Consider the following 17893-nt stretch of genomic DNA (forward strand, 5'->3'; position numbering starts at 1 on the left):
GTGAAACTTAGTGGAAGGATGGGACCCAGGCCAAGAAGGAACCCATCACATTTTGATGTGCATCTGTGAAACCTTTCACTTCCTCTAACATTGTTGGATCGTTTTTTTGTTTGTTTGTTTGTTTGTTTGTTGTTGTTTTTTTTACATTTTAACCAATTTCCCTGGGAATCACTCTTGGATATTGATGAAAAATCAGGGGACTGATATCTATGTGTGAAAGTTGGTGCAGATCAAAGTAAAAACTTGGAAAGTGGATCCAAATGTGCAACATCTAACCTGATCAAATGAAAAATCAAAACAATAACATCAGACTTTGTTTGATGACATCATGGGGTCATGGGAGTTGGGGTCCTCACCACCATTGCTGATCTACCTGATGCTACTCAGGCACAAATCATGTTCACGGATGAGGTAATGAATCAAAGCTTTATTCACGTTATGCAGCTAAAAGCACTGAATAATCGTGCAATGTGTTCATCACATAAATTGGAAGTTATAACAGAAAATCAAAGCCCCAGAGAAAGCAGATTTGACATAGTTAAAAGGCGACCAAAATAAAATGTCCTGTTACTTTGAATAAAATTGGGGATTACTCTAGGTTTGAGCATTGTTGGGAACATTTTGTATGATTTAAGCACACATGTCAACAAAATTTGATATATGCTGCGTTGTTTTCCGATGTTTTCATGAAGAACTGTTAGATATGTCTTTAAATATGGTCTCATAAGGGGACTGTTGGGCCTGGGTGCTATTCAGGTTGTCTTTTCTTTTTTCGTATGTCATTATCTGAAAAGCTTACTTACAGTCCAGATGTGACCTATCGTTATCTATTAGAGACCATTAGGAGAACATAGATTAGCTTTCAGGTCGGTGACCTACACACCTAAAAAGTCATCGCTCCACTTTTTCCAAAGAAAAGCAGCTGCAATTTGCACATGTTCTCAGATCCAGCGGTTCAGTCGGTGCAGGGTGTCCAGAGACCGTCTGCCAGAGTGTGAAGCCACACTCCCTCAGACGGGCTGAGGTGGTTGCTCTGTGTTTTCTCTCAATGGCCCCGATGAAACGTGGGCTAAAATTAACCAAGGAGGGCACATGCCTTCCCATGACCCTTCGGTGTGAGAGCCAAGTGAGACAGGAATGTGAATGAAGGAAGGCAGCGTTTGTTTTGTTGGACCTGCTGCAGCATCTCACTGATTCTTTCCACGTATGAGAGCTTTTATGACTTTGCTGGTAATTGTGTGATAATAAGTCACCTGGAAGCTTAAAAAAAACTAAAGGTACATCCATTTCAATGGATTCTGGTGAAAAGTTTATGATGGGTTTATTGAAAAAATATATTATTGGTTTGTCTCCTTTTATTATTTCCTTAGTTTATCCTAAACCCCAATTTATAACAATAACAATAATAATATTTATACAAATTACATATAATTCATGTTAAATTGTAAAAAACTTTTTGGATTATTTTACTGGCAGTTTACTCAAACTAAACAACTACAATTTTACAAACTGTACAGCTTTGATGGCAACATGAGATGTCTACAATGTGGAAATATTTTGCTGCACCAATTCGACACATCGCTCAGCCTGGAAGGAAGGAATGTCCTGGTGAAAAGAAATTTATAATTATACCATGATTAACATGTTAAAATCATGTGCACACCTCCTCGGTGTCCAGGCATGTGCTGACATCGTGTGTATCCATGTTTTCTCGAGCTGATATGACAGCTGTTGTCACTGCACCGCCTGAGGAAACATAATTCATTTTAAAATGCCCATCTCCGCCCCCCCCCTTCCCAGTCTGTGGAAAAAGGACTGGACGGAAAAAAAAATTCTGAGTCAGACACAGAAAGTCCCGCAGAACGCCTGGGAGTTTTATTTGCCTGGAATTCCTTCAGCTCAGGGTCACCTTCAGTGCAGACCTGAGACCTTCCATTCCTCTGATAAGAGCAGGACAGAGGAGATACATACTGTACTTTATACACACTTCAAAACACACACATCATCCCAAAGGAAAATAAGAGCAGGAGGAATATGTTTATCTACAGAGACGTGGGTATCTTATGTGAAGGTGATATGATTTTCTTCACAAATAAGCTTGGAAGGAAAATGACGTCCTTCGTGATTATCTGAATCACAATATTCAGAGACTAATACCACTGTGTTCTTGTGGAAAGATGGATTTCATTATGTAATTTACTTCAATCAAATGTTTATTTTAGCAAACCTCAAACATTTGTTTGAGTGTTTTTTACCCACGCTGACCTCACATTGTGTTATTACTGTCTCAAATCCCCAAGTAGCAGATAAACACCAGGAGAGGAGTGAGGACATGATCTTACTCTTCACTTTAATCCATTTTGAGCTGTCCTAACTGGGAGATTTTTTTTGTAAGATGTTATTGTAAGTGTGCAGCACAGTGGTTTAGTGGTACAGCCCAACACCACCCTCAAGGGTTAAGTGGTACTTTGCGGATGGATTTTGAAATGCAGTAGCATAATGTGCAGGAAGGGTTTATATTATTTTAACTCAACTGTCTAACCTACTCACACACACACACACACACACACACACACACACACACACGCGCGCGTGGAAAGGATCTGTCTTTGTTGCCGTTGTCCTTTTCAACAACCACCGTCCTCATTCCATACAAATAAAACAAATATCCCAGAGTTTATTTGAGGTTAATATGATGCTTTAACTGTCAGAGCCAATTCAATCTAATGGGTATCTTGCAGTTCTTTAAATGAGGACTTCCAGCAGAGGAGTTATATCTCCAAATCTTGTCCCCATCAGGAAGAGATATTTTAACAGAATGAACAGGATGAACAGAATGGTTTGTTTTTATTGTGCCTATGGGTATCTGATTGTTCTTTTAGACACATTTCTTCTTTCAAGAAATTCCCCCCCTGACATTTAACGGCCTCGGATCCATAGCTTTTCAGCGGAATCAATACAGTGACATTTTAGATATTAGACTTTTTTAGGAACTGTTTGATCAGGTGCATCTGAGGCAACACTTGTCTCTCTGCCTGCGTACAGTAACTCATAGTGAGCTGATACTACAGGAAGCGAACCCATCAGCTCTGCAGCACAACCATTTGTGATTGAGCCTGCCTGCTGATAGACAGCCTAAAGTTGACTATCAGTATATTTACTGTTCATTTCAGTGAGATGAGAGCTGACATATGGGTATGTGCGTCAGAGGAAAACCACAAGAGGCATGAACTCTAACAAACACAATCTTTTATTGTTGTTAAGTTAACATGGCTCCACAGATTGCAGTATTGGTCAAAACGATGTTATATTCACATATGCAGAGGTTTCAGCAGCTGTGTCTTTGCTAGGAGACTCTAATAAACACAAAACAAAGTGAGAGGGCTGGATGTTAATGGGAGAAAGAGAAGAAAGGGTCGTGTGATCAGGGTGGAAGTTGCGGAGGGGAGAAGAAGGTGGGAGGCACATGGGAACACGAATCACAGTGTGTCCTTGGCGATGAGCAGAGACAGCCAGCCACGGAGTAGAGTACCATGCTCATTAGTGCCAGGGCCTGTCAGCACGGCTACAGTCAGCAAGGGCTTCCAGAGAATCACAAGGATTACAGTATCTGAGCTGCGATGTCCATCCATCCATCCATCCATCCATCCATCCATCCATCCATCCATTCATCCATCCATCCATCCATCCATCTATTCATCCTTACAGCGGCTTTCTACAACATCCTCCTTTTCAAAATGAAAATAAAAACAAGAGTTCCAGCTGCACTGCTGGGTTGTGGGATTTGTTGGAGGTTATCTCCACAGCACCCTCCTCCACCTCTGAGTCTCGCTCTGCTATCAGTCAACCACTACAGAAACTGGCTGGTGAATTCAGAGGATTAACTGGAAGCAGTGGGAGCAAAGGTCGAGTCAGTTTTACCAAACGCCCTCCTCCACACCTCCAGCACGGCCCTGTACCTAACACCACTCGTGCTGGATAAGTGGGCAGACCCTGACACGTCTAAAAAATGATCATGTATTATCAGGTTGTGTTGGAGACACACCATCAGATGAGTGTGTGGTGGAAGAAATAGGAGCAGACGAGAGGTTAATTCATGAAGGGAAGACATTTGGTTGTTTTCACTTATTTGTGCTAATTACATTTTTTTAATTACAGACAATTGCACGTGGTTGTAAAAGGTCACCAGGGTACAAAAAAGAATCTAAACCAAGGTAGTCAATACATGTCATTGGCACAGTCGCAGCGGGAAAGAATCGAAAACAAAAGTGTCACGACCACAAATTGTTATTGTTTATTTATTCAGGTGAAACTTTTCTCACAGATGAGTGCACGTGTACGTATCTTTGTTTTCCTCTCGGTTATGTAAAGGACTACACATTCACAGCAGCAGCAGAAGATCATGGAAACAAACCAGCGGAGCGCGGACAAATTCAAATCCGAGAGCAGGTCCAGTCAGAAGCATGCAAATCTTGTTCCTGTGTGCAGGACCTTAAAGCAACGTGTGGCTGCTGCAGCAAGCAAATGAGACGTAAAATAGCACCAGGTCAAAAGTAAAAAAAAGAATCGGCTTACATTCACTTTCTGCCAAACGTTGCTCTGACATACACAAATCTCTCATTCTCTGCCCGAAACCCACTCTGACATCCGCGAAAAGCACCAACTCCCTCTTGCATCTTCCTCACCCTAATTCACATACACAATAACCACATGTCGACCTCCACCACGCTACGTATTAGCTGATCGCTACGTTTCGAGGCCTCCTCTACGCCAGCTAATCAGAAACAAAGCAAAAAATTAGGTCTGTCAGTCCAAGTTAAAGTTAAACACAGTAAATTCCAGTCCCTTTTCTTCACTGGAACTAGCTACAGACCATTTAAGATTAACTCAAGCTAACAAGTACAAAAAGCTAAACAGAAATTAGTGATGACGTTTCGTGGTACTTCAGGGTTACAACATGAGTGTAAGGCAGTAAATAGTTTAGTCCAAGGATAACGATAAAGGAGAGACATATGAAATGGTGTGATGACTCTGACAGGGCAGCTCTGGGGTTTGGAAACAACCACAAGAAGTGATAATACGCATTGAAACTCCTCATATCGTTACGGAGGATGCGATGGGAGAGCTGGTTTAAGGCAGATCTTTGTGTTCAGAGGTCGAATCCTTGATGATCTGTAAAGAAAGAAGAGAAAGAAAAAAGAGGTTTATAAATAAAAGTCTCGGGTGAGTTTCGGGATTAGCTGTTGCACCAGGCATCAGGTGTGGTGAGCCATGGTGAATAATTGTGAGAGCCTGCAGAGGGGTTCGACATTGCCCTCCAGAGGGACTGGGTGAGAGGTGCAATGTGCAGCTGTAAATGAGAGCGGGAGTGTGGCTCTGTGGGAGCACGTACCTCCCCGTCTCTGGTCTCCACAGTTCGAACCAGGATGCTCCTCTTCACAGGGGCCTCATGGGTTTTGGTGTCCAGATTAGTTTCTAAAATGTGAGCGGACGGAGAGAGGGGCAACATTTAGACCAGAGCAGTCACCTACATAGTGGCACGAGTGTTCCTAGGAGGGCCTTATAGCTTTTACCCCAAGAAAACACATCCACCACATTATTCTAATCTTCACACTCAAATGGCATCAGAGAGTGCACACCTCTACCAAGGCGTAAACAGTCTTCTCTTGAAACCACATTCAATTCAACAAATCCGGATTTGTATTTGGATCCGGATGGGCACTGTTTTTGGAAAACCTGAACCATTTTTGTAATCATCACCACAAGATTTTCAATAATTCTACAAAAACAAATGTGTGGGTCTCGTTTGATACTGACCTCGAAACTGCACGTTGGAAAAGCTCTGAACTGGAAAAGCGATCCTGGAGGAGCAGAGGAGAAACATCATCATCACACGCACCTGTCCACGGTACACCAGTACACTCCAGTCCACAGGGCTGTTGCTCACCTGGTCTCCTCTCCCTCCAGCAGCTTCCTGTAGGTGGCGATCTCGATGTCCAGGGCCAGCTTGACGTTGAGGAGGTCCTGGTACTCCTGCAGGTGCCTCGCCATGTCATCCTTCAGGGCATGGATCTCCTCCTCCAGACGGTTCACTGTATCCTGATAACCGGCGGTCTCCATGGCGAAGCGGTCCTCCATCTCCCGGTGCTGGCGTTCCAGAGAATCGTTCTGACGGAGGAGAGACAAGAGTGGATGATGAACTCTGGAGCCAAAACACAACTCCCATCTGTCCCACCATTCCCGCCAGTCCCAGCAGTCCCACCAGCCTCTGATGAAGTTAACTGAGGTGTCATTTAATGTTCTGGTCAGATTAACTGTAAAAGCAAATACACTAACATTGTTTTAATACTTTCATTACTGCTGTAAATCCACCAATTAATTCTCCTTCTACCTGATAATATAAGGGCAGTCTCTACTATGTTTTCAGTGCAGATTTTAAATGAAACAATGATTTTTATTTGGATCTGCATCGAATTTCACATGTTCATAAATATCAGTTCCCAAAACCAGTCAGTTGTTTTGTCATCAAGAACCGTGAATTATTCTCTACCCTGAGACTTAGACCATAAAAGAACTGCAGCAGAAAGCCAAGTCTTCTGAAATCATACAGAAAGGTTTGGAGGTTGAGTTCACAGAGTGGAGGAAGATACTGAAAATGAAGGAGAGAGAAATCTGCAGGACGACACTGAGACCATAAGAGTTGGACACCATCAACAAAGAGCTTCGGATGCAGTAAGCTCCTCATCCTGAAAACCAGTGAGCTCCAAGTAGGTTTCATCAGATCCCTTTGATTTGAATAATAACTTTTAGTGACACGTGGGTCTTTTCAGGAACTCGCCTCAAGGTCCGACAAAGACAAGGCGAAGCTGAAGGAGCAGAAGATCGCAGAGAAGGAGGACGGAGCGAAGAAGGGAGCTGATAGAGAATAATGTGCCGGAGAAGAGTTCAAGGAAAGAGTTGGAGAAGTGAGAGAAGGATGAAACGATGGAGAGGGAAAGGGAGGAGAAGAGAAAAGTGTTTCCACAGAGTGAACTGCAGCTGAAACCTTTCATACATCAGAGAAACAGCACCTTCCAGTGTTTAAAGATCAATACTACGTCAAAATGTACACACTGGAAAACTATCATTGTGTGACACATATTGACCGTGAGTTCACTAATGAAACATTTAATTCGAATTACTGCAGTAAAATACACACATTAATACACAGTTATGGGAATTACATTATAATTGAGTCATATGGAAATAGTGTTTGTTGATGCTGATGGTAAAAGCACAAAATTAGATTGGTACTCGAGCGCATACAAAGGTCCAACAGTCCAGGGAGAACCCGGAGAAAACCCACAGACAGGAGGAGAACATGCTCCGCAAAGAAGGGCCTCTGGCTGAACCAAGGTTTGAACCAAGTAGAGCAGTAAGGTTGTGAACCCCTGCTCCACCACACAGACTCATCGGACATTGGTTGTTAGATAACATAGCAGTATAGTGTCTCCCAGTCTTTTCCGTGGTTTAGGGGACTTACTGCTCCACGGAGAGCCTCCATGTCACAGGTCACCACTTGGACCTGGCGCCGGTATTCGTTGGCCTCTTGCTTGGCTTGGCGCAGGGCTTCTGCGTTTCTATTGGCTGCATCTGTCAGGTCGGCAAACTGTATGGGAAGACACACAGTCAGTTGGCCTGCTTCTGTTCCATCTTTTCTACTTCGTGTGGCTCTGTGCTACATATCAGAGTGTTCTGACCTTGGATCGGTACCACTCCTCCGTCTCCTGCATGTTTGAGGAGGCCATGGTTTCATACTGGACCCTGATGTCTCTGAGGGCAGCAGTCAGGTCGGGTTTGGACACATCCAGGTCAACGTGCACCTGCTGGCACATGATCTGCTCCTGTATATCACGAATCTCCTGGTGAGGGAAAAGGATATTGGGAAAAAAATGTTGAGATCAAAATAAGAATCAATGTGAGCTCCAGTGAGTTGTAATAATTGGAAATAAGCCAACTGGTGGTAAAGTTGCCTCACAATTTGTTATCTGTCACCTTGTTCTTTTAAATTCCTCCTTACCTCGTCATGGATCTTCTTCAGGAAGTTGATCTCATCCTGCAGGGCATCGATCTTCCTCTCTAACTGGACTCGATTTAAAGAAGCCTCGTCCACATCCTTTAAGCAAGCGATGAGAAACATGGAGGAATGAGTGCGGACGGAGGACAGACATGCTGAATATCTAAACTGTTTAGAAGATGACGCCTGGGGGAAATAATGACCTGTCTGAAGGCGTTCAAGTTGTTCTCTGCATCCTGTCGGAGGCCGATCTCGTCCTGCAGCCTGAGGAAGAGGAAAAGCTGGAATCAGCAAGAAGCTATTGAATCAAATTTTTAGCATTGGATTTACAGCCTGATAACTTCCAGACACATTTTAATTCAAGGTGTCAAAATTATGAATTCATATACATACAGTAAGTTTTACAGAAAGATACATAAACATTGTACAGAAAAAATGTTGGGGCTTAAAACGGCAAACGTACAGATTTGAAATTTAAATGGGACTTCTCTTTAAAATAACGAGTCAAATTGTGAGGACTGAAACCATATTTCAGGGGTTTTGATCAGTGCTGCTCTCTCCGTGCCACAGGAGACGACGGGGGCTCAGCTGAAAGGACGGCTCACGCATCACTACACATTCACTCCGATCTCACAGCCAGAGGCCTTTCCCACGGGATGGCGTTCACACAAATACACGTACACACACTCACACACGGGATGCCACTCCACCACCCTGCGGACCATCTGAGACATGGGAACATACACGTTCACACTCGGGGTAACATCTGTACGGCTTCACACAAAATCCACCGAATGGAGTGGCTGGAGGAGAGAGGTGGTGACCTTTGACCCTCTCAGCCACGACCATCCCTATACACTCGATTGGACCAGCAGCTATGTGGTAATCAGAAGGCGGAGAGGAGTCTGAAGTCAATTTTCTAACCTGACTAAATCAAATTATACATTCGTGCCACATGTGCACCTTCAGTGAAAACAATTCTGGATGTGCAACTGCAAGAAACACAGGGGACAAGAGAACATCTGCCGGAGTGCGGACTCCCTTTGTGTACGGCCGCCATTGTGTTTGCCTCATTCCTCCACACTCGTTCAATAACGAGGGGTTCAGCCAGGATCAAGTTTGTAAAAAAAGGGATCCAGGAAGAAAAGCCCGGGCAAAGCTCAGTGGTCTACATTCCAAACAGCAGAGTCCAATCAAATCTGCATATAAATAGATTTGCAATTAGTTTTGGAAGACAAAACTCGCAGCTAAGTCTTTCAGTTCATTTAAATCCTGTCTTTATGTTAATAGGGATTTCGGCCATTATTTGTTGCCTAAACTAAGAGCTTGTGCATTAAATATCTATTCTAACATAAAACCTTTTGCAAGAATTTGTCAATATTTATGATATTTATTTGATTGTCAATTGTATCATTAACTAAACCAAAAGTAGAAGAAAGCAAAATGAGGATGTAAAGATCATTTGTTGCATTATTCCCCTGATCACTGAGCAGTAACAGGGTTGATTTTTCTTCTCTGTTCATCACATCAACATCATCCTCCGCCCACTGGAGCCCCACCCTTTTTCCTCCTACCTCTGCTTCAGTGTTCCCACGTCTGCGGCCAGGTTGTCCCTCTCTATCTCCAGCCGAGCTTTGCCGTTAGTGAGACCGTCCACCTGCCGTCGCAGCTCTCTCAGCTCCTCCTGGTAGATGTCTCCCAGGTGGCTGGGCTCCCTCCCCTTCACCTGGTTCAGCTCCACCCCCAGAACCTTGTTCTGCTGCTCCAGCAGGCGCACCTTGTCGATGAAGCTGGCAAACCGGTCGTTCAGGCCCATCATCTCCAGCTTCTCGTTGGTGCGAGTCTCCTTGAATTGGGCCTTCATCAGGGACTCGGCGGGGAAGTCCAGCCGGTCGGCGGGGCTCCCCAGGAAAAGGGCCGGGTTGGTGGAGCCCAGGGAGATCCTGGATATGGGGCTGGAGTGGGTGAGGATGCGAGGGGAGCCATGCCAGGAGAAGCGGTTGGAGGAAAGGCTCCCGATTCTTGGGGCTGTGGAGCTCGAGCCCTGAGGCCCATAACGCTTCCTGTACGAGGACTGGACTCTCTGACTCTCCATGATGGGGAATGAAGCTCGCCTGGGGCACAGACGGGGCTTTTATAGAGGCGGGGTGAACCCCTCAAGTCCAGAGCAGAGTGGCACAGGGTGGGGCAGAGAGAAGGGAGGGTGGCAGGCACTGAATGGGACAAAAAGGGAGAGCGAAGGGGTGGTTTACATGACACTCACAAAGCTGTGTGCCAGGGATTGTCTGTGCTCGTCCACTCAACTAAAAACTTCTCTGGGCTTTCTCCCTCTCTCCCCCTCTGCTCGCTTCTCCCCGGGCCACTGAATCACTCTCTCCGGTTCTCTCTCTCTCTCTCTCTCAATCTTACATTCACCCCGTTTTTGTCTCTCTCTCTTTCTTTCTGTTCCAACTGAATGAAAAGGAATTTGTGAGACGGGCCACCAATTCAACCTGACCACACATGCACTCTGACAAAAACAGAAACAGGGAGAGAGTTGGATCGGACAAAGGGAGAGAGTTTTTGAGAAGAGTTCTCCACTTTTTAACAAGAGAACGTATCAGCAGATTGATGGAGACGCATAAATAACACCCAAATATTACATAAGTTTCTATGTGGCACGTTTTAAACATAAAACCTGCAGGGTTTTATGATATCAAACAGTGTTGGGAGGCAACTGAAAAACGCTTGTGTCTCTCCTCTCTGTTTATAGTACAGTTACATAACAAGGACACCACTTAAAATAATTCAGTAAAGACCAATGAACTGTAATGGGAATAATTTATCAGAAAATCAGGGTATTCATTATATGAAATCTAAATTTGCAGTTTCATAGTTTTTATCAAATAAACATATGATTGATCTAACACAAGGATTATTATTATTATGTTATAATAGATTATAACTGATACAATTATTATTTAGTATTTTAGGAGGTTATCTTATAGCCTTCAATAGACAGAGTCACGAGATGTCAGTAGACAAGAGAGAGACAGAGGGAGATGTCAAAATGTTACTCAGATAATATCAGACAATTTCGGATCGTGTTTTGCTCAGTTATTGACCATAGGTTGTATTCGATGCATTGTGGGAAACAAGAAGTCCACTGTATACCTTATAACAAATTTCACTAAACATTCGGACACCACTACAAAATGACAAACTCACTATACAGAAAATGTATTTCTACATCTATTTTTCGATCATTTTTTATTTATTCATTACAATGTCATGATGAAAGGGGGTGATGAACATATATGAGGTAATTAATGGGATAATGAAAATAATTTTATTCTAATAACTACTTCTGCTTTCTCCAAGCGTGATATCGAAAAGAAAATATGTCACAAACAGGAATGTCCCAACATTGAACTTGTGCTCAAAATTAGGCACAGACCTGTTGTCTCGGCAACATGACAGAATCGTATTACCCAGTAAACACCAGCATCGACATTGGTTTGAGCATCATGCTGCACACTTGTATTAGAGCTGGGGTAGAAGCAACCAAGGCTCCAGAGCGACTGCAGGACTCCGGGCTGTTCACTGAGTGCAGGTTATTAGACTCTGAAAGATAGATGGTGGAGGCAGTGGAGGGGTGGGCCGTGAGGAGGGGAAGTTCAGACCTAATCTGAACTCCAGGACCGAGAGAACCGACTGCGTCACAAAAACCTTTTTCATCCATTTCCTTGACAACTGCATGGCCACATACACGTCAGAACACTTCAGCTGATCGCTTTCTTGCCTCTGAGGAGGAGCTGATTAATGGAGATGATGAGACTGTGACTGTCTGCGAGGGAAAAGCCCAGGGGACGAAGAAGAGTTGAAATAAAGACAGTGAAGTACGTAGACACAACCACTCTCACGACAATTATGTTTGTGTAAAACAATGCTTTATCATATTAACAAGCTTGTTTATTGCAAATACAATAAAATTTGAAAAAAATTATATAAATTTCAATGAAATTAGTCTTAAGTTAAATTTATGCACCGTCTGTTCGATCATGATGGGTTAAAAGGAATTATACACATTTATACTTTTACTATAGCCTTTAATTAGTTCATTTTTTCTCATTAAATCCTTTCTTGATTAATCACTTTTAATGTTTTAGATTAGATAAGATTAGATTCAACTTTATTGTCATTGCACAGTACAAGTACATATACAATGAAATGCAGTTTAGCATCTAACCAGAAGTGCAAAAAAAGGCAGTAAAAGTGCAGAGTATTGTGCATAGTGGAATATGTAAATAAATAGGAAGTACAGTTAGAAATATAAATGGAATATGAACAGTATTAAGAGGTAAGGTATGATATAAGAATGATGAATACACTATGAGCAAGATAAATATATAAATATGAATACACTATAGGTGGGATAGGTGGGATAATACAGTAGTAGAAAAAGTCAGTTTTACTATTTATCTGTCACTTTACTGTTTAGTAGACTTTAAATTTAAATTGAGATGGCCCCCTTATAAATCCCCTTCTCCGTTCAATAGATCAAGACTATTGGATCTGCACCAAATTACATTATCAGTCCCTCAAACAAGCAGATCATTTTTCATCAGGATCCATGAATAATTCTCTGAGAAATCAATGAAAGTTTTGAAAAACATGATAAAGAATTCAATGGTCTCTTCCCTGACCTATACCATATTTTCCCACCAAGTTTTGTGGTGATCCAATCTGTAGATTTTGAGTAATCCCGCTGACTAGCGAACAAACGGACAAGGGTGAAAACTCAACCTCCTCGGAGGAGGTAAAAACAAGCTTGCTCGAATGGACACCCCTGATTGGAGGAAAGAGCGAGGGAAAAAAAGCAAACTGTAAAACATGCATTTGAACAGTTTACAGCATAAAAACAAAACGCTATTTTCCGACATAATTTAGAATCAACAGGATAAACGTTGCAGGAACACTGGCATTGCCATTCACAGGTCGTAAAACAACAACGGCATAGGGAAATCAAGCTGCTCTTTGTTGGTGGGTCGTCAAATCACGACGAGTGCAAACCAGTGGCACTAGGAGACAGTGAATGAAGCCGCTACAACTCTACTATCTGGCCTCATGAGTGTTTTCTACTTTAAAAGCAGAAACACAACAACACAGTGTCTTGAATTCCAAGTGGGATCTGTTAATAGAGGTTAAATGACTCTAAGTCTGGCAGAGGCTTGTTGATTTAAAAGGCTCCGCGGTGACGGATTGATGGCACGGTTGCATCATTGTGGTGACACTAATTGTCAGGGCCCTCTGGATTTTTCAGACAATCAGGGCCGTTGCCTCAGATCTGGTCACTGAGGGAATATGTCTGGAAGATTAAACATTCATGTACAGAGGGGAGGAGGAAGGCGGGTGCAGGCCTCCTCCTCCTCCTCCTCCTCCTCCTCCTCCCTCCCTGCTGCTGGAGTCACAGGACGGCCAAGTCAAACAGCTGATTCATGTGTCCGACATGAGGAAAGCATCTCATTTGAGGGACACTAACAAGGGAAGAGAGGTGTCGAGCAGAATCTTAACACCGCTGCCGCTGCTGCACCCGAACTAAACTCAGGCCAAAACAACATGGCTGCCAGCTAAGATTGACCGAGCGCCACTCAACGCTCGCTTTGTGCTCTGGCATTTTACACCCAGAGTCCCGCAGTGTGAACTTCACAACCTCTCATCCCTCAGCCCCGCTGAAGGCTGAATGTACATGGCCACATACCAAATTGAATCCCGACCAACGAGCCGGAAATACTGCCTCGCCTCCGTCACGACATCGAGGGCGTGTTTTCCTGGACAGTGTGAAAAAGAAATGTGGGGCAGGCTTAAATCTGGAATACTAGCTTTTGGTTTGAACACTGGCTCACTGAAACACAGGCTGAAACAAACGTTAGTCACTTATTAGGCCTGTACTGTTCAGGTCTGCACCTGTTTAAGACTTGGGAAGTTTCGTGTTGGGGTAAGGGGTTCGGTTTCGGACCTCAAACTCATTATTTCCTGTTTTTGTTCTTTCATCATGTGTGTTTTGCTTTTTAATTCATGTATTTTGTCCTGTTTGACGCTTCTATTGCTTTGTCTTAATTCAGGGGTTGCATCCTTCAGAGGACGTGTTCTACCCGGTCCACAAAGACGGCTCCTTTGTGGCCAAATTGAGATGATCCGGTCCACGGAGAATTTCCCGGATCGGTGTCACCATCCCATCAACCCATTATTATGTAACTTAGCACCAGAGCTGAACATGGACACGGCGCGACAGTTTTAATGAACCTCAGCGTAAGTTCAGTCAGGAAGACTTGACCTGCTTATTGATCAGCTGATTTTGGGCCTTCCTGAAAGGCCAATCAGATTTACCACGATCTCTTCAAGCCAATCATTCTGCTGAATTTCAAACTTTATATCCCTTCTCCCCACTTCCGCAGTCAGCCGCCATTCAGTGATGCACAAAAAACACCTCCACCCCAACCTCCTCCAGCGGAGGGCTGGGCAGGGATGGATCCATCTGTTGGAGCAAGTGGGACAACTTAGTCCCACCTCTGTGACACAATCGGTCTTGAATGAGGAGGTTGCAGCCCCTGAATTGAGACACAGCCTATAGTATCCTGCTGTGACCTTTCACCTGTGCCTAATTCTCCCTACTTCCCTTATTTTGTTTCTTTGCTCCCCAGTCTTCCTAGTCACTCCGTCTGTTTAGAATTCAATTCCCTGTTGGTTCATGTCCATGTCCCTGAGTTCCACCGGCAATTTTCTGCACTGACTTCACAGTGTTGGATTCTTGAGTTTCCTCATGTCTGCCACACTGCAATCAGAGCCTGTATGCTTTGTTCAAACACTTGTGTCTGCCTTGTCTAGTGCCTGTGAAGTGGCTGCGGTGACTCCTCAACCTAACATGTACCAAACTGAACAAGAAGCACCTGTGTTAGTCATTAGAGAGAGAAACTACATGGTGCCGTGGAGGAGTAAAACCGCTGGAGGCAGAACAGAAGAACACGTTCCCAAAATATGCAATGCCGAAATGCTTTTATGTAATCAACGGCTAGAGACGTGTGTTTTCTTCACTGAGACACAGTCTGGGATCTACGCATTTAAATGGTCCCCACAGTTTGGTTTGTGTGTGTTTTTGTAAGATTTTGAAAGAAAAAGTGGAATTTGGTTTCTGGCTGGTGGTGCTCCGTAATCACCACAGAAATGATCCATGTGCTTCATTACAAAACTAATAGAGTCATATAAAGGCTCCATATAATCTTGGTCCACCCAGACTTGTCCGCTGGGGCTGAACACATGACAGCTTAATCACTTTTCTCACGGTGATGTCTTCTAATTTTCAGCATCGTTGAACCTGAGCAGAGGTCTAATGAACCAGAATAAGTCAAATCACTGTTGCCTTGCTCCAGGGCACCACATCATTTGAATTAATAAATATGTATAATTTATTTTAGACCCTTTTCACGGCAGCCATATTGACATGAATTTCAGATTTAGTTTGAGATGTATTCAAGCAACAAAATATGCAAGTTATTTTTCAAACATGTTATAGTTGTCCCACTTTATGATATATGATTGATAATGTAGACGTGCCACCGGACACAGCCAGAGACAAACCTGTTGCTGTTCAGCATCATTTATTGCGGAACTTCCAACATAAACTCAACTTGCATTACTTTCTGCTGGCGTCCAGCACTCTAACCCTATCACATGATAAAAATTCCAACCAGCATCCTCAAGCAGGGGGCACCCAGATTTGAACTAGGGACCTCTTGATCTGCAGTCAAATGCTCTACCACTGAGCTATGCCCCCTGTTGGGATGTGTAGACCCTAGTGGTTATTTGACAAACGCATGAATGTGTTCAAACTTTGATTGATGAATATTTGTCTCGCTCTCTAGAAGGAGGAGAACTTAGGCCACAATCACTCTCCCCACTCCAACTAGTTCAGAACGCAGCAGCTAGGCTCCTGAACCTGATCCTTGCCTCTCTCCATTGGCTCCTTGTCAGTTGTAGAATTGATTTCAAGGTTTTACTGATCACTAGGGTTGCAAAGGGGCGGACAATTTTCCGGTAAATTTTCGGAAACTTTCCGGAAACTTTCCATGGGAATATTCAGCTCGGGAATTTTGGGAATTTTGAAAAAAATATATATACGCAAATTAAACGCTGAGCAATAAAAACATCATTCAAAACTCTATTTTAAAGATGTATGAAATGCAGCACACGCTGCTCGTTGAATTTGAACCCTCCACTGTGCCTTTCTCCATCACTTGTGCAGATAATTCCCAGCATCCTGCACACTACAGCAGGGCTATTGAGGCCTGCTGTAGTGTGCAGGACTAGTCAGGTAAGTTTCGATGATATTACTGGGGAGAATATATTAACATGCGGATTGAGGATTCCAATTGGCCAACTATTTATATCCCTGGCATTGCATTAGTGTTTTTTTACAAGCTATTTTCTCATCTTATTCTACAGAACAATGCCACGTGCACCGTCATGTGTGGAGACACTTCACCCCAGCCAATGTAGAAGGAAAGGCTGTATGCATTTGCAAATACTGTGCAAAGACCTATGTTAAGAATGACACAAAGATGCAGAAGCATATAGTCAAGTGCCCAAAGTTTCCTCAGGGCTCAAATCAGCCTATGACAAAACAAATGTTTATATTTATGTCTGTATATGACAAGGTAAATACAGTTAGTATAAATTACACACAAAATGTCCTGTTAATTCCCGTATATTCCTGTTAATTCCCATGGAAAGTTTCCAACTTTAAATATTCCCAGAATTTTGCAACCCTAGTCACTGATATACAATTCTGAAATGTTTCACTTGGGATCTACCGAGATATGAAAATGTTGTCATTGATTATCGTGGACATTGGAAATCAATTTATCCAGAATTTCCAGTATCTGTTGACAGTAACACATTTTGATGCACTGTGGGCTCTGTGTTTATTTTTATATTTTTTATTCTTCACATCCTCAAGGTCAGACATGAGTCTAATCAGCAACATCAACATTGCAACAAGGTAACAGGCCTTTAAAAAATGTGAGAACTTTCTTCATAATCTTCTTTGGGCGAACTCGTCTTCTGCTAGGGGCCGATGGCATGTCCGGATTGGAGACACACTCACTGGGAAGGTTCTTCATACTCTTCTTTCTGGGACTAATTTCAGCATCACCTTTAGTGCGTTTTTTAGTGCAAGAGATTTTCTCACCATGACCACCTCTTGCCCTTTCAGGTGATGCCTCAGCTTTACTTGTGTTGGGAGATGAGTCGTAGCTTTCTTTCACCCCTACTACACAAGTTTTATTGCCCTTTGAGTTGCATCCTGCCGATGGGCGAACTCGTCTTCTCCTAGGGGCCGATGGCATGTCCGGATTGGAGACACACTCACTGGGAAAGTTCTTCATATGCTTTTGTCGGGTATTTTTTTCAGCATCACCTTTGGCTCGTTTGTCAATGCAAGAGATTTTCTCACCATGACCACCTCTTGCCCTTTTAGGTGATGCCTCAGCCTTACTTGTGATAGCAGATGAGTCATATCTTTCTTTTACCCCTACTACACAAGTTTTGTTGCCCTTTGCGTTGCATCCTGCCAATCGGCGAACTCGTCTTCTCCCAGGGACCGATGGCATGTCAGGATTGGAGACACACTCACTAGGAAAGTGCTTCATGGTCATGAAAGGATGTCGCAGAGCTTCGCTGGGGTCGATTCTTTTTTTTGCATCGAGATGCAACATCTTTTTCAGGAGGCTTAAAAAGGCCTGCGTGTCCTCATTTTCAGCCGCACCTGGGCGAGTCAACACAATGTCATCGAGACTGGTA

General features: G+C 43.4%; 1 protein-coding gene and 1 non-coding gene across 2 annotated transcripts; both read right to left on the reverse strand.

Annotated features, from left to right (window-relative positions):
• Positions 1-5130: 5130 nt before the first annotated feature.
• On the reverse strand, positions 5131-10151 carry gfap (glial fibrillary acidic protein). The gene is made up of 9 exons (XM_053443430.1): positions 9631-10151; positions 8260-8320; positions 8060-8155; positions 7740-7901; positions 7523-7648; positions 5948-6168; positions 5818-5861; positions 5393-5475; positions 5131-5172 (listed from the first exon to the last, which is right to left on the reverse strand). The coding sequence occupies exons 1-9, from the start codon at positions 10149-10151 to the stop codon at positions 5131-5133; spliced, it is 1356 nt and encodes a 451-aa protein (XP_053299405.1).
• A 5646-nt stretch (positions 10152-15797) lies between these two features.
• trnac-gca (transfer RNA cysteine (anticodon GCA)) lies at positions 15798-15869 on the reverse strand. The gene has a single exon. It is a non-coding gene; the product is annotated as a tRNA-Cys (tRNA).
• Positions 15870-17893: the final 2024 nt, after the last annotated feature.

Source organism: Pleuronectes platessa, chromosome 16, assembly GCF_947347685.1.
Source record: "Pleuronectes platessa chromosome 16, fPlePla1.1, whole genome shotgun sequence".
NCBI classification, from domain to species: domain Eukaryota; kingdom Metazoa; phylum Chordata; class Actinopteri; order Pleuronectiformes; family Pleuronectidae; genus Pleuronectes; species Pleuronectes platessa.

Excerpts from the sequence above, each read along its gene's own strand:
- gfap (XM_053443430.1), bottom strand. The coding sequence starts at position 10,151 with ATGGAGAGTCAGAGAGTCCAGTCCTCGTACAGGAAGCGTTATGGGCCT. Across the intron at positions 7,902-8,059 it reads TGAAGAAGATCCATGACGAG|GAGATTCGTGATATACAGGA; the intron begins GTAAGGAGGAAT and ends TTCCCTCACCAG. Across the intron at positions 6,169-7,522 it reads TGGAGGCTCTCCGTGGAGCA|AACGATTCTCTGGAACGCCA; the intron begins GTAAGTCCCCTA and ends CTCCTCCGTCAG.